Source organism: Vulpes lagopus, chromosome 23, assembly GCF_018345385.1.
Source record: "Vulpes lagopus strain Blue_001 chromosome 23, ASM1834538v1, whole genome shotgun sequence".
NCBI lineage: Eukaryota > Metazoa > Chordata > Mammalia > Carnivora > Canidae > Vulpes > Vulpes lagopus.
In genome coordinates this window covers 49,317,549-49,334,935 of record NC_054846.1, presented here as the reverse complement: position 1 = coordinate 49,334,935, position 17,387 = coordinate 49,317,549, and the positions used below count along the sequence as shown (strand labels likewise).

Below are 17,387 nucleotides of genomic sequence, written 5' to 3'. Positions count from 1 at the left end.
AGAGGGAGAAGCAGGCTCCCCGCAGGGAGCCCGACTTGGGACTTGATCCCCTTTCTCCAGGATCACACCTCGGGCTGCAGGTGGCGCTAGACCGCTGTGCCACCAGGGCTACCCAAGCTCACATTTCTTAAAATGCCATTCTTTATAACTTAACAGTTTATAACTTCTCACTTTAGAATATAAGAAACAGGGATCCCTGGGTGGCGCAGCGGTTTGGCGCCTGCCTTTGGCCCAGGGCCCGATCCTGGAGACCCGGGATCGAATCCCACATCAGGCTCCTGGTGCATGGAGCCTGCTTTTCCCTCTGCCTGTGTCTCTGCCTCTCTCTCTCTCTGTGACTATCATAAATAAATAAAAAAAATTAAAAAAAAAAAGAATATAAGAAACAATGCTGGCATTTGAAAATAATTGTAGGGCAGCCTGGGTGGCTTAGCGGTTTAGTGCAGCCTTCGACCCAGTGCGGGATCTTGGAGACCCGGGATCAAGTCCACGTCAGACTCCCAGCATGGAGCCTGCTTCTCCCTCTGCCTGTGTCTCTGTCTCTCTCTGTCTCTCATGAATAAATAAATAAAACTTTTAAAAGGAAAGGAAGGAAGAAAAAAGAAAGAAAGAGAGAGAGAGAGAGAGAGAGAGAGAGAAAGAAAGAAAGAAAGAAAGAAAGAAAGAAAGAAAGAAAGAAAGAAAGAAAGAAAAAATAATTGTAGATTGTCAGAACCATTAGTCTCAGGACTTCTGGGTGGCTCAGTGGTTGAGTGCCTCCCTTCAGCCCAGGGCATGTGATCCTGGAGTCCCAGGATGGAGTCCTGCATCAGGTTCCCTGCATGGAGCCTGCTTTTCCCTCTGCCTGTGTATCTCTGCCTCTCTGTGTCTCTGCCTCTCTGTCTCTCTCTCTCTCTCTGTGTCTCTCATGAATAAATAAATAAAATCTTAAAAATAAAAAAAGAACCATTAGTCTCAAATCAAATTTATTTATTTATTTATTTTTCAAATCAAATTTAATAAGAAACTCAGGGCAGCCCCAGTGGCCCAGCGGTTTAGCACCACCTTCTGCCTGGGGTGTGATCCTGGAGAGCTGGGATCGAGTCCCATGTCAGGCTCCTTGCACAGAGCCTGCTTCTCCCTCTGCCTGTGTTTTTCTGTCTGTCTGTCTGTCTCTGTCATGGATAAATAAATAAAAATCTTAAAAAAAATAATAAGGAACTCACTGTGTGGGATGCCTGGGTGGCTCAGTCTCTGCCTTGGGCTCAGGGCGGGATCCCAGAGTCTGGGAAGGAGTCTTGCATCAGACTCCCTGCATGGAGACTGCTTCTCCCTCTGCCTGTGTCTCTGCCTCTCTCTCTGTGTCTCTCATAATAAATGAATAAAATCTTTAAAAAAATAATAAACTCACTGTTAATTATGTTCTATTGTATTCTATTGATTAATCCTGAATACCTTAACCTAGCTATATAACTATTCTAATTTGAATTCAATTTTCTATATCCGTCTGAGCAACAGGTAGGCTGTCACCAAACAAGGCCATATCGTTCTCAGGTTAAGTGTATGGCGTTTTTTAGGGTAAAAAAAATCCCTTTCCCTTTCCAATTTTACCTTATGGTGCAGTGGTTCTGGAACTTGAGCTCATCAAGCAGACAGTAAGATGGGAAAACCTTGTCTGACTGTTTTGTTACGGCATTGTAAGTTCTTTGAAAAATAAATGCTGCTAAATTTTTTTTTAAGATTTATTTATTTTAGAGAGCCCGTTCATGTGGGTTGAGGGGGGCAGGAGAGAATCTTAAACTGACTCCACAGTGAACATGGAGCACAACGACACACAGATCTCAGTGTCCCGAACATGAAACCATGACGTGAATCCAAATCAAGAGTCTGACACTTAACCAACTGAGCTACCAGGTACCCTTTAAATGCCACTTTAAGGGCACCTGGGTGGCTCAGATGCCTTGGGCAGGTTGTGATCCCGGGGTCCTGGGTTTGAGACCCCCATCAGACTCCCTTTAGGGAGCCTACATCTCCCTCTACCTATGTCTCTGCGTCTCTCTGTGTCTTTCATGAATAAATAAAATCTTTAAATGCCACTTTATACCTCTAATTCTTTGTAACGTGCTTAAGTGTGAGATAATACATGAGATAGAAGTCTGTTTTCTCTTTTCAAAGGATAACGTGAGCAGTACATTAAATATGGCATCAGCATAGCAGACATATATATATATATGTATATATATATTTAAGATTTTATTTATTTATTTGTGAGAGACACAGAGAGAGAGAGGCAGAGACACAGCAGAGGGAGAAGCAGGCTCCATGCCGGGAGCCCGTTCTGGGACTCCATCCGGGCACTCCAGGATCACACTCTGAGCCAAAGACAGAGGCCCAACCGCTGAGCCACCCAGGTGTCCCTAACATAGCAGAGATAAATGACAACTATTACTCCTTATAACTGTTTATATTCTATTTTCTGTAGCATCTGAGTAAAATTATTCTGTTTCCAGGTTTAATTTACGTAATTGGGGGTATCAGCAATGAAGGAATAGAGCTTCGTTCTTTTGAAGTGTATGATCCACTTTCTAAGCGTTGGTCTCCACTTCCTCCAATGGGAACCAGGAGAGCATACCTTGGTGTAGCTGCACTCAATGACTGTATATATTCTGTTGGAGGGTGGAATGAGACACAAGATGCTCTTCATACTGTAGAAAAATATTCCTTCGAAGAGGTAGGTTGAATGATTTCAAATGCTTAATATCCTATTATTCTTATAATGTCTATAAGATCTGTGGTGATATGCATTCTTTTATTCATGATATTGATCATTTGTAGTTTTTTTCTCCTTTTTTCTTTTCAAAGAACCAATTTTGATGTCATTTTTTTCCAATTGATTGCCCATCTTCTGTTTCATTGATTTCTGTTTCTTTTTTTTACTTCTATCTGTTTAATTTGCACTTTTTTTCTAAATTCTTTAAGTAGAAGCTTGAATGATTGATTTTAGACCTTTTTTATAATGTAAATGTTTTTTTTTTTTTTTTAATTTTTATTTATTTATGGTAGTCACACAGAGAGAGAGAGGGAGAGAGAGGGGCAGAGACACAGGCAGAGGGAGAAGCAGGCTCCATGCACCGGGAGCCTGACGTGGGATTCGATCCAGGGTCTCCAGGATCGTGCCCTGGGCCAAAGGCAGGCGCCAAACCGCTGCGCCACCCAGGGATCCCTGTAAATGTTTAAAACTAAATTATTTTCAAGCACTGCTTTAAAGTGTATCCCTCACATTTTGATATGTTATATTTGATTGATTGATTGTTGTATTTTAATTAACATTTATCTTGAAATAGCTTCTAACTTCCCTGGTAATTTCCTTTTTAACCAGTAAGTTATAAGAAATATGTTACTTAATTTCCAAATATTTGGGGATTTTTCTAGTTCATTGTGTTATTCATTTCTGATTTAATTCCATTGTGACCAGAGAGCATACTTTGTATGATTTTTGCCTTGATAAATGTTTCATGTCCACCTGAAAGGAATTTGTATTCTGTTTTTTTTTTTTTTAAGATTGTATTTATTTATTCATGAGAGACACACAGAAAGAGAGAGAGGCACAGACACAGGCAGAGGCAGAGGGAGAAGCAGGGTCCATTCCATTCAGGGAGCCTGATGTGGGACTCGATCCCAGGACTCCAGGATCACACCCTGGGCCGAAGGCAGGCACTAAGCCACTGAGCCACCAGGGGTCCTGAAAGCTCAGTTTCAAAAGATTGCCTCTCACTTTACACACCAGTTTCAAGTAGTGGGGCCTTAGGTTAACCACTGAGTTGTTTACACTTGCCTGACTTGGCTACAGATTGGGGGTTCCCATAATCCTTTCCTTAGGTTTAATAATTTGCTCTAATGGCTTATAACACTCAGGGAAACACTGTATGTACTATTACTGATCTATTATAAAGGATACAAATGGATAGCCAGATAAAGAGGTATGTAGGGCAAGGTCCAGAAGAGGCTTGAGTGTAGGAGTCTCTGTAGAATTTGGGGTGTGACACCCTCCTGATATATGGACGTGTTATTCACCAACCTGGAAGCTTTGTGAACACTGTAGTGTAGAGATCTTTATGGAGGCTTCATCATATAGGCATAATTGATTATTAATTCAGCCCCTAGTCCCTCTCCCTTCCCCACATAATAGGGGGTTAGGGCTAAACATTCCAAGCATCTAATTCTGGCTTGGTCTTTCTTGTAATCAGGCTTCATTCTGAAGCTATTTAAGAAGTCTACCAAGAGTTGCCTCATTAGGAGAAAAGACACTTCTATCACCCAGGGAATTCCCAGGGATTTAGGAGTTCTGTGTCAGGAACTGGGGCCAGAGGCCAAATATATGTTTCTTTTTATGTCATATCCTCCTATGACTTGTTCTTTGCTTGTTCTCATGGAGTTTCACTTTATGCATTGCACAGATTAGTGGTATTCAGCTAAAATCACAAGGGGACCTCTGGCAGTCTTGTTTGCAAATCTTAGCTGCTTCAACCTCTTTAATCTCTGATCTCTGTGTCCTAAATCAGATTACTGTCATGCTGTGCTTGGGAATCCCCTTCCTGTACTATTGTTCAGAAAGCCCCACCAGACAGAAAGCCTGGAAGACCATGAACACGTGAGATGTGGGGACCGTAGCGCATGTGGAGAAGGCTTGAAAGCTCTGCACCCCTTTCCCATAACTTGACTTTGCATCTCTTCCATCTAGTTGTTCCTGAGTTATATCCTTTTAGTAGTAACATTTTCTCTGAGTTTTGGGAGCTACCCTAGCAAATAATTGAACATGAAAAGGAGGGACCATTGGAACTCTGATTTATAGCCAATCAGAAGCACAGGTAATGGGCAGCCCGGGTGGCTCAGCCAATTAGTGCTGCCTTTGGCCCAGGGTGTGGTCCTGGGGACCCAGGAGACTGCTTATCCGGCTGCCTGTGTCTGTGCCTCTCTCTGTGTGTCTCTCATGAATAAATAAATAAAATCTTAAAAAAAAAAAAAAAAGCAGCCCAAGAAACAGACTGGGGAGGATCAATGTCTTATAAAACTGAGCTTCAACCCGTGGAATTTGATGCTATTCCAGATATGGGTACGTAGTGTTAGAATTGAGTTGAATTCTCCAACACCCAGTTGGTGTTCTGAGAACTGCTTGTTGTTAGTAGGAGGGAAACTGCCCCTCACCCCCATGATGAAAACTGAGTCTCAGAACACCTAATTTATATGGGAAGATAAAAATAATGAATACAAAACAATTAAAGAACACTATAATAGGCATAGGGCAGCCCGGGTGGCTCAGGGGTTTAGCGCCTGCCTTCAGCCCAGGGTGTGATCCTGGAGTCCCGGGATTGAGTTCTGCATCAGGTTCCCGGCACCGAGCCTGCTTTTCCCTCCGCCTCTCTCTCTGTGTCTCTCATGAATAAATAAAATCTTAAAAAAAAAACCACTATAATATAACATAATAGAATACAGTCTGTCCCATGTAATTTGAACATTTAAATGCTAGTAGAGGGACCTGGGTGGCTCAGGGGTTGAGTGTCTGCCTTGGGTCCGGTGTGATCCTGGATTATACCCCAGGCTGCAGGCGGCGCTAAACTGCTGCGCCACAGGGGCTGCCCCCCCCTCAAATTTTTAAAAAATATTTATTTATTTGAGGGGGCATGTGGGTGACTCAGTTGGTTGGGCAGCTGCCTTTGACTCAGGTCATGCATGATTTCAGGGTCCTGCGGTGGAGCCCCAAGTCAGGTCTCTGCTCAGTGGAGAGCCTGTTTGTCCCTCTCTTTCTGCCCTTCCCCCTGCTTTGCTCTCACTTAGGCTCTGTCTCTCTCAAATACATGACATATTTTTTTAAAATTTATTTTTAAGTAGTCTCTACACCCAACAGGGGACTTGAACTTACAACCCCAAGATTAAGAGTCTTGTGTTCTTCTGACTGAGTCAGCCAAGCTTCCCATCAGCTTCAGTTTTTACCAAGAAGCTAGCTTGGTTTTAATAGGGATTACATTGAAGCAGAGATCATTATGGGAGTATTGCTATCCTAACAATATTAGGACTTTTCATCTTCAACATTGAATGTCTTTCTATTTATTTAGTCTTCTTCAATTCATTTCAACATTATTTTATAATTTTCAGTTACTTGCACTCTATTGGTTAATTTATTCCTAAATATTTTATTCCTTATGATATTTATAAATTGTTTTCTTAATTTCATGTTCAGATTTTTCATTGCTAGTGCATAGAAATTCGATTGATTTTTGTCTATCTTAATCCTGAAACCTTACAGTACTCATACTCTGATAATTGTGTGTGTGTGTGTGTGTGTGTGTGTGTGTATGTATTCCTCAGGATTTTCTATATATAAAATCTTGTCTTCTATAAATAGAGATCATTTGGGACACCTGGGTGGCTCAGAGGTTAAGCGTCTGCCTTCAGCTCAGGTCGTGATCCTGGAGTCCCGGGATCAAGTCCCACATGGGGCTTCCTGCATGGAGCCTGCTTCTCCTCCCTCTGCCTATGTCTCTGCCTCTCTCTCTCTCTCTCTCTCTCTCCCCCGCACCCTCCCCCCCCCCGTGTCTCTCATGAATGAATAAATAATAAATAAATAATATCTTTTTTAAAAAAGAGATCATTTTACTTTTTCTAAAAGTTCCAGTCTCAAAGCCTTTTATTTCGTTTTCTTTCCTTTTTTTTTTTTTTTTTTTTTAAGATTTCATTTATTCATTCATGAGAGAGACAGAGAGAGAGAGGCAGAGGGAGAAGCAGGCTCCATGCAGGGAGCTCGATGAGGGACTCGATCCCAGATCTCCAGGATGATACCCTGGGCTGAAGGCAGATGCCCAACCCCTGAGCCACCCAGGCATCCCTCATTTTCTTTCCCAATTGCCCTGGTTAAAACCTCCATTACAGTGTTGAATAGAAGGGACAAGAGTGACATTGTCTTATTGTAAAGCATGATTTTGATTCTTATTTCTTAAAATTTCAAACTTGGGTGGTAGTTCAAATTCCTTTTACCGGGCATCCCAGGTGGCTCAGCGGTTTGGTGCTGCCTTCAGCTTTGGGCTTGATCATGGAGATCCGGAATTGAGTCCCACGTTGGGCTCCCTGCATGGGGCCTGCTTCTCCCTCTGCCTGTGTCTGTGCCCCCTCTCTCTCTCTCTGTGTGTGTGTCTCTCATGAATAAATAAATAAAATCTTTGAAAAACAAAAGATACAGCTTATCTTTAAAAAAATACAAATTCCTTTTACCTTCTATGTGATCTTATTTGGGAATTTAGAAAATGAACTCTCTGAGGGCACTTTCTGTTGCTAATTTTTCTATACTGCTGGAAACAAACATTTTTATTTCAAAGTATGTGCTAATCACTAATGAGTTACCTTGGTTTTTCCATACATAAATCTAAAATGGTATTGTTATTTACAGTCTACTGAAGTCTTATAGATCCAAATCTTAATGATAATGTAAAACATGTATCTGGTCAGGAGAAAGTTACTCAAGAGAAAAGGCAAACTATAGTTCTAATACACTGATAAAAATGAAAGGTAAACATTGTGGGATGAGCTCCTTTATTTTTGTCAAGAGCCATTTCTGTAGGGGAGCAAAGGTTAGATCTCCCTAATGATAAACATAACGCCAATATCCTAATCGACTTTATTTATTTGAGAGAAAGAGAGCAGGAGCAAGTGGAGAGGCAGAGGGAGAGGGAGAGAAAGGGATTCTGCTGAGCAGGGAGTCTAACATGGGGCTCTATCCCAGGACCCTGGGATCATGACCTGAGCCAAAGGCAGATGCTTAATGGACTGAGCCACCCAGGTTCCCCAATTTTTCTGAATATCCCTTTTATTTTATTTTATTTTTAAATTTTTTTATTTATTTATGATAGTCACAGAGAGAGAGAGAGAGAGAGAGAGGCAGAGACACAGGCAGAGGGAGAAGCAGGCTCCATGCACCAGGAGCCCGACGTGGGATTCGATCCCGGGTCTCCAGGATCGCGCCCTGGGCCAAAGGCAGGCGCCAAACCGCTGCGCCACCCAGGGTTCCCTGAATATCCCTTTTAAAATATGAGTATTTGGGATCCCTGGGTGGTGCAGCGGTTTGGAGCCTGCCTTTGGCCCAGGGCGCGATCCTCGAGACCTGGGATCAAATCCCACATCGGGCTCCTGGTGCATGGAACCTGCTTCTCCCTCTGCCTATGTCTCTGCCTCTCTCTCTCTCTGTATGACTATCATAAGTAAATAAAATAAAATTAAAAAAAAAAAGAAAAGAAAATTTAAAAAATAAAATAAAATAAAATATGAGTATTTTTGGGGGTGCTGGGTGGCTCAGTTGGTTAAGTGTCTGACTCTTGCTTTTGGCTCAGGACATGATTTTAGGGTTGTGAGGTCAAGCCACGTGTTGGGCACTGCACTGGGTGTGGAGCCTGCTTAGGATTCTTTCTCTCTCCTCCCTATTCCTCCCCACCACCACCACCCCGCCTCACATACTCTCTCTCCAGATAAATACATAAAATGCAAGTATTTTTTCAACTGTGCCACCTCTGTGATGTATTCTGTAATTTCAGATGATTTAATAGTCTTCAATTTTTAATAAAGATCCTTCAATTTCTAAGGCTTGTCTCTAGTTTTAGTATCTCTGATTTTATTTTTTTTATTTTTATTTTTTTTAGTATCTCTGATTTTAATTTAAATTCAGATCAGCAAACATTCATTGACTATCTGTAATGTGCTAGTGCTATGCTGGGTCCTGGGATGTGAAGCTCATTAAGTTCCTGTCCTCAAAAAGTTCACTTTCAGGGGTGCCTGGGTGGCTCAGTTGGTTTAGCATCTGCCTTCAGTCAGGTCATGATTCTGGGGTCCTAGGATTGAGCCCCACATTAGGGCTTTGAAATAAATAAAATATATATATTTTAAAGTTAGCTTTTTAGCATTGATGAATAATCAGGGTTCACCCTTCATGTTTCTGTAAACTCTATTCATCATATGCTTTATTTCCAGACTCTTATTTTACCTGGCAACTTGCTCTCTTCTCTCTTGATTATTTCTCAGGACTTTTATTAGCTTTCCTGTTTTCTGGGTATAGATATTTTCTCTAGAGAAGGATATTATGAGTAATTTTGGTTATAGCAGCTTATTGAAATTTCTTCAGGGAATAGTGTGTACCAGGAGTTAGTAAACCTTTTGTTAGACAGTTAGGGATGTTGGGTGGCTCAGTCAGTTAAGCAACCGACTCTTGGTTTCAGCTCAGGTCATGATCTCAGGGTCATGAGATTGAGCCTCACATCAGGCTTCATGCTCAGCTCCAACTCTGCTTAAGATTCTTTCCCCCTCCCTCTCTGTTCCTCCTCCTATGTATGCATGCTCTATCTTAAATAAATAAATAAATAAATAAATAAATAAATAAATAAATAAATAAAATAAAATAAATAAATAAATAAAATAAAATCTTTAAAAAGAGAGAGAGAGAGGGACAGATAGTGGATATTTTAGACCTGCAGGCTACATACAATTTCTTCTTTTGGCATATTCTTGGTTTTTTATTTTTTACTTTTCAATTAATTAATTTTTATTTTTATTAAGTTTTTTAAAATTTTAGTAAGTTTTTAATTTTAATTACAGTATTAACATACAGTGCTGTTAGTTTCAGGTGTACAATATAGTGATTCACCAATTCTATACATTACATGGTACTCTTCATGTTAAGTGCATTCTTTAATCCCCATCAACTATTTCACCCATCCTCCATCCCACCTCCTTTCTGGTAACCATCAGTTTGTTCTCTATAGTTAAGAGTCTGTTTCTTGATTTGTCTCTAGTTTTTTGTATTCATTTTCTTGTTTGTTTTATTTCTTTTTCTTTTTCTTTTTTTTAAGATTTTATTTATTTATTCATGAGAGACACAGATAGAGGGAGAAAGGCAGAGGGAAAAGCAGGCTCCATGCAGGGAGCCCGATGTGGGACTTGATCCTGGGACCCCAGGATCATGCCCTCGGCCAAAGGCAGGCACTAAATCGCTGAGCCACCCAGGGATCCCTTGTTTGTTTTATTTTTTAAATTCCACATGTGAGTAAAATCATATGGTATTTGTCTTTCTCTGACTTATTTCACTTAGAATTATATTCTCTAACCTCATTGATGTTGTTGCAAATGGCAAGATTTCATTCTTTTTTATGAATTCTTTTTTTTTAATTCTTTTTTATATTTCAGTGTGTATTTCGATTCATCAATGGACACCAGAGCTGCTTCCATAATTTGGCTATTGTAAATAATGCTGCAGTAACCATAGAGTGCATGTATCCCTTTGAATTAGTGTTTTTGTATTTCTGAGATAGATGCCCAGTGGTGCCATTCCTGGATTATAGGGTAGTTCTATTTTTAACTTTTTGAGGAAACTTCATATTGTTTTTCTCAATGGCTGCAGCAGTTTGTATTCCCAACAACAGTGTATAAGGGGTCCATTTTTTCCACATCCTCACCAACTCTTGTTTCTTGTGTTTTACTTTTATTTTTTAAAGTAATGTCTGCCCCCATGTGGGGCTTGAACTCATAACCCCAGGATCAAGCATTGCATGCCTGACCAACTGAGCTAGCCAGGTGCCCCATCTTGTGTTTTTTATTTTAGCCATTCTGACAGGTGTGAGGTGATAGTTCATTGTAGTTTTGATTTCCATTTCCCTGATGATGACTGATGTTGAATATTTTTGAGCGTCTGTTGGCCATCAATATGTTTTCTTTGAAGAAATGTCTGTTCATGTTTTCTACCTTTTTTTTTTTTTAAGATTTTATTTATTCATGAGAGACAGAGAGAGAGAGGTAGAGACACAGGCAGAGGGAAAAGCAGGCTCCCTGCAGGGAACCCGATGTGGGCTGCAGGGAGCTCAATCCTGGGTCTCCAGGATCACAACCTGGGCTGAAGGCAGGTGCTAAACCTCTGAGCCACCCAAACTTCCCTCTGCCCATTTTTTAATTGGATGATGATGATGATGATGATGATGATGATGATGATTTTGGTATTGAGTTGTAACAGTCAGTACTTTTTGTATTTTGGATAGCAACCCTTTTATCAGATATGTCATTTGCAAATATCTTCTCCCATTCAGTAGGTTGTCTTAGTTTCGTTGTTTGCTATGCAGAAAAAAGCTTTTTGTTTTTATATAATCCCAATAGTTTATTTTTGCTTTTTTTTAAAGATTTTATTCATTTATTCATGAGAGAGAGAGGCAGAGACACATGCAGAGGGAGAAGCAGGCTCCATGCAGGAAGCCCGATGTGGGACTCCATCCTGGGACCCCAGAATCACACCCCAAGCTGAAGGCTGGCACTCAACCACTGAGTTACCCAGGCGTCCTACTTTTATTTTTTTCTTGACTCAGGAGACCTATCTAGAAAAGTGTTGCTATGGCTGTCAGAGAAATGGCTGCCTGTGCTCTCTTCTAGGATTTTATGGTTTCAGGCCTCACATTTACATCTGTGATCCATTTTTAGCTTATTTTTGTATATGGTATAAGAAAGTGGTCCAGTTTCATTCTTTTGCATGTAGCTATCCAGTTTCCCCAACACTGTTGAAATAGTCTCCTTTTATAAAATAACCTTTTAACCCAGAAGATCATTCTTACAAAAGTAGGCTATAGTTTCCAACCCCTGATCTATACTACCTTTCTGAAAATGTTTTAAAAATTATTAACTCGGGCAGCCCAGGTGGCTCAGTGGTTTAACGCCTGCCTTTGGCCCAGGGTGTGATCCTGGAGTCCAGGGATCAAGTCCCACATCGGGCTTCCTGTGTGGAGCCTGCTTCTCCCTCTGCCTGTGTCTCTGCCTGTGTCTCTCTCTCTTTCTCTCTCTCTCTCTCTCTCTCTGTTTCTCATGAATAAATATGAATAAATAAATAATCTTTAAAAAAAATAAAAAAAATAAAAATTATTAACTCCACTAGGTGGTCTTTGCAAAAAAGGATTCCATGGTCAATAACTCAGCAAGTGTGATAGCAGCATTCTCTTGGAGATCTATAAGGGTCATTAGCATGTTTAAAAAATTTTTTTAAAGATTTTATTTATTTATTCATGAGAGACAAAGAGAGAGAGGCAGGGACACAGTCAGAGAGGAGAAGCAGGCTTCACGCAGGGAGCCTGACGTGGGACTCGATCCTGGGTGTCCAGGACCAGGCCCTGGGGCCAAAGGCGGCGCTAAACCGCTGAGCCACCCCGGCTGCCCCTAAAAAATTTTTTTAAAGATCTTATTTATTTATTAATGAGAGACACGGGTTGGGGGGGGGACAAAGACACAGAGGGAGAAGCAGGCTCCCCTAAAGGAGCCCGATGCAGGACTCTATCCTGGATCCAGGGATCCCACCCTGAGCCTGAGCTGAAGAAGGCAGACACTCAATCACTGAGCCACCCACGCATCCCGGGTCATTAGCATATTAAGGCTTTTTAAAAGCCATTCTGTATATTAGCTTTTATCTCCTTGGAGCTTTATTGGATTTGTGTTCTGTGTGTGCATTACCTACTTGTATTCCATAGAACAAATTTCACAAAATGTCTTCCTATATAGGATTTCTATATTGTCTCTTGATCATGATTTATAGTTAATCACAGACATGTTTTTCAGTTGTTTTCCTCTAAATTTGCTACTTTGTCTATACCTGCTCAAAAGTTCATTTGAAAAAAAAATTTTGTTTTAAGATTTTATTTATTTATTGATGAGAGACTCAGTGAGGCAGAGACACAGGCAGAGGGAGAAGCAGGCTCCATGCAGGAAGCCGGATGCAGAACTTGATCCCAGGACTCCAGGGATCACACCCTGACCCAAAGGCAGATGCCCAACCACCGAGCCACCCAGGCATCCAGAAAATGTGTTGTATAGGGCACCTGGGTGGCTCAGTGGTTGAGGGTCTGCCTTTTGCTCAGGTTGTGATCCCAGGGTACTGGGATCGAGTCCCACGCCAGACTCCCTGCAGGGAGCCTGCTTCTCTCTCTGCCTATGTCCCGACTTTCTCAGTGTGTCTCTCATGAATAAATAAATTCTTAAAAAAAGAAAATGTTATATATATATATATATATATATATATATATATATATATACACATACATATATATATATTTATGACTAGACCCTGAGTTTGAAATTTAAGTATATAAAGAATTAGAATATCTGATTTCTCAGCAGTTTTCTTTACTATCATTTTATGATTCTGCTTTTTTTTTCTCTTAAACAGGAAAAGTGGGTTGAAGTTGCCTCAATGAAAGTGCCTAGAGCAGGCATGTGTGTTGTGGCAGTCAATGGGCTTCTGTATGTTTCTGGAGGTCGATCTTCCAGCCATGATTTCTTGGCTCCAGGTACCTTGGACTCAGTTGAAGTTTATAACCCTCATTCAGATACATGGACAGAAATTGGTAACATGATCACCAGTCGTTGTGAAGGAGGTGTTGCTGTACTATGAAATATAAAGCATAGAGAGCACAAGAAACATTTTGAAAATAGAGGATCTGACCCTTTGCAAGTCACACATGTATTTGGTGATAGGACCCTCTGATTCTACTGAATTTTCCATGTATTTGGTAGATAAATGACTAAAGAATGATTTTTCTAAGAATTTGAGTAAGGAGAAATATGGAACATATCCTAAATATTAAAGAACTCACACAAATTTGCCAAGCTTACCAATAGAAATGCTGTTTATGCTCTAGAATTCTCCCCTTAGAGTCCTATTTGTAAAAATGATTTGCTAGAAGCTTCTTGGCAAATAGCCCCATTTACGCTTCTCCAGTGCAAACCATGCTGTAACATGACCCTTAAGTACTGTAGGAATATCAGTGAGCAGTTTAAAGATGTCTGTAGATTCATGGTTCAATCCACAGACAGTTTTCCATGGCCACAGTTGAACTTAACAGAGAAAAGCCAACGAAACAATTCCCTTTTTATTTGATGCTAGGAGTTTTCACTAGTCCCAAACTTTTTTTATTGGCACCAGATATACTGGGAGGAACATGTGGGAAATATCTACCTATCTGTATAGATGTTTATATAGATAAATAAATTTTTGCCTGTTGATAACAGGATTAAAAAAGCTTTTGCTCACTTATGTTTTTTTATCTTAATGCTGAAAATGCAAGTGAGAAATTACTAGGAGGTTCTTAGTGACAGTCCTTTAGTACAATTGGATGATATAATGGGTGACAGAGCCCAGTGAGATGTATGTACTTATTAAATTTCTTTCCTATTTTCTAAATGGTTATCAAAAATATCTGCTTGGTTTTGGGAAGAGGGGATTTTATTAGACTATCAAGCTTTGTGAAACTTACTTGTACTTGGGCAATCCTAAGTATGAACTTAGTACAAAGCCACTGCCTGGTTTGGAGACAGTGGAATTATAGGTACTTATGAAGCTTTTTATAGACATTGATAAAAGTGTTAAGTTGAAAGGCCTGTGGTCCAGAACTACTTCTCAAAACTTTTCGTTTTTCCCTTGAGAAACATTCTAAAGAATGGTTATCTGTCCAGTTCTGAGAGGAACATTCTTTGTGTACCTGACCATCACTTTTAGTTATTTCTACTAGTCGTTTAGAGCCATACATATTAAAGGTCTTGCATACATTTAGGTTTATCTAGTGATTCCAGGATTTGATTTGTATATCCCTGGTTTCCCCCTTTTCCTCCCCCCCCTTTTTTTTAAGATTTTGTTTTTAAGTAATCTCTGCACCGAGGTTGGGGCTTGAACCCACAACCCTAAGATCAAGAGTTATATGCTCCTCTGACCAAACCAGCCAGACACCCCTGATTTCCTTTTATTTCCTAAAGTCCTTAAGTGTATTATTATAATTATATAGGCATCAGCATCTTATTTAGATAGAAAATCTTTGATGGTAAGCATTAAAGATTCAGGTAGCACTCACATCCAAAATATTTGGATTGACCCACAAGGATACTTTCTTTCATAACTTAACCATATGCATGTATAAGAAAAGCTTATGTAGTACAGACAGAAAGCTCTGTGTCCCTTTCTTTGGGGTATCCTAAAGTCTGAAGGGTCATAGATGCCTGGTTGAGATCTATAAGATGTCAAGGAGTGACAGATAATTTGTAGATTATTTAAACTCTAATTAATGTGCCTTTAATATTTCTAGTTAGAGAGAATCTGCATTTTGGTTCAAGAGATTTACAGAATATTCCTATAATTTAATTCCCTTTATTGCCTGGTGCCAACCTAAAATGGCACTGTGAAGGGAGGCATTTTGTACTGCTGTGGCAGAAACATGTCAAGACAATCTGTGTTTGGGCTTAATAGGTCCTAACAATCCTTGTAAATATATTATTGTAAAAATGCTTATTATTTTCTAGGTAATGATATGGTTTTAAAAATAATGTGCTAATAAAGTGTGTTAATTTTTGCTTTTCCTTGTATTTATTTTATTTTTTTTAAGATTTTATTTATTTACTCATGAGAGACACAGAGAGAGAGGCAGAGACATAGGCAGAGGGAGAAGCAGGCTCCCTGCAAGGAGCCGGATGTGGGACTCAATCCTGGATCCCAGAATCATGCCCTGGGCCAAAGGCAGATGCTCAACCGCTGAGCCACCCAGGCATCCCTTTCCTTGTGTTTATTAACTTAGTATATTACCAGTCTTCCTAGATTACCCAACTGTATTAGGATTGCTCATTTTTTATTATTTTATTTTACATTTAGGGACTTGTACATTTACTTCTTACATTTAAATTTGTTTTCTGGGCAGCCTGGGTGGCTCAGCGGTTTAGCGCCGCCTTCAGCCCAGGGTGTGATCCTGGAGACCAGGGATCAAGTCCCATGTCAGGCTCCCTGCATGAAGCCTGCTTTTCCCTCTGCCTGTGTCTCTGCCTCTCTCTCTCTGTGTCTCTCATGAATAAATAAATTTTAAAAAATCTTAAGAAAAATAAATTTGTCTTCTGAGCAGCTACTAATGTGATCCTCCAAATATTTGACAATCTAATAAACTTCTAAATATCCTGTTGAATGTACTTAAAGTCAGGTGTACTTTAAAATCAGTTTTTTTTTTAAAGAATCATACACTGTAATTCACTTGTAAAGTGCATTTACCTGCCTTTGTTTAGTGAAATCGGGCAGTTAGCTTAAAAGTGACTTGCCCCTATTCTGAAAGATGATGAATTTGAGATTAGAGAAGTTTTTTTGTGTAGTCCTCATGCAATTTAGAAGCAAAGAATTAAGTTTCCTCACGAAAACACTTAGTAGATTTGAGAAAGATCTAAAGAGGATAAGCTTTCCTTCCTTCAATATCCGGCTGTCGTGAACTATTCTTTGTATTAATAAAGAAGAATTGTGTAGTGGTTTCAGCTATGGGCTTTCATTAGTAAGCTTCTCAATGATCAGAACAAGGTCTAGCTCTGTGGTGGTGTACTTGTTTGCTAGGCCTACTGTAACAAAGTACCACAGAAATTTAACACAATAGAATTTATTCTCAAAGTTTTGGAACCTGGAAGTCTAAAATCAAGGTGTTAGTAGCCCATTCCTTCTAAGTGCTAAAAGGAAGGCATCTATTCCAGGCTTCTCTCCTAGGAATCTGGATGGCTAACTTCATGTACATGTGGCATTTTCCTGGTATGCAAGTTTTTCCTTGTTATAAGGATACCAGTAATATTACAGCCTACCCTTAAAATCTCATTTTAGCCTTATAACCTCTGTAAAGACCTGTCTCCAAATAAGGTCACATTCTGAGATATTGGGGACGTGGAGAAAACACAGTTCAGCTTATGAAATTCAGACTAATATTTGTAATTTGTCTTTTTATTTATTTTTATTTATGATAGTCACACACACACACACACAGAGAGAGAGAGAGAGAGAGGCAGAGACACAGGCAGAGGGAGAAGCAGGCTCCATGCACCAGGAGCCCGACGTGGGATTCGATACTGGGTCTCCAGGATCGCGCCCTGGGCCAAAGGCAGACGCTAAACCGCTGCGCCACCCAGGGATCCCCAGACTTAATATTTGAGTTATACAAAGATAACATACCATGTGATACTTCACTGATTTATTTATTTATTTAGTTTTTATTTATTTATGATAGTCACACACAGAGAGAGAGAGAGAGAGAGAGAGGCAGAGACATAGGCAGAGGGAGAAGCAGGCTCCATGCACCAGGAGTCCGACGTGGGATTCGATACTGGGTCTCCAGGATTGCACCCTGGGCCAAAGGCAGGCGCCAAACCGTTGCGCCACCCAGGGATCCCACTTTACTGAATAGCATAAGAATTTATGCTATTTAGAATGTTTTTCCTTTTTTATAAGATGCTCAAGAGACCAAGTTTTCAAGTTAGAATCTAAGGTGTTGCTTTTGCTTGTTTTAAAAAAACTTCTTTGGGGCAGCCCAGGTGGCTCAGAGGTTTAGTGCCACCTTCAGCCT

General features: G+C 40.2%; 1 protein-coding gene across 3 annotated transcripts in view; it reads left to right on the top strand.

The window, feature by feature from the left end:
* The window catches only part of LOC121481087 (intracisternal A particle-promoted polypeptide), a 48,777-nt gene that overhangs the window by 28,522 nt on the left and 2,868 nt on the right, over positions 1–17,387 (top strand). For 2 of the 3 annotated variants that reach the window (XM_041738074.1, XM_041738073.1), the window contains exons 8-9: positions 2,490–2,710; positions 13,208–15,387. In XM_041738074.1, the coding sequence (XP_041594008.1) occupies positions 2,490–2,710; positions 13,208–13,432 (446 nt within the window). In that variant the 3' untranslated portion in view covers positions 13,433–15,387. Of the gene's footprint in view, positions 1–2,489; positions 2,711–13,207; positions 15,388–17,387 lie in introns of those variants that run through there. The other variant, XM_041738075.1, reaches the window with a different exon arrangement.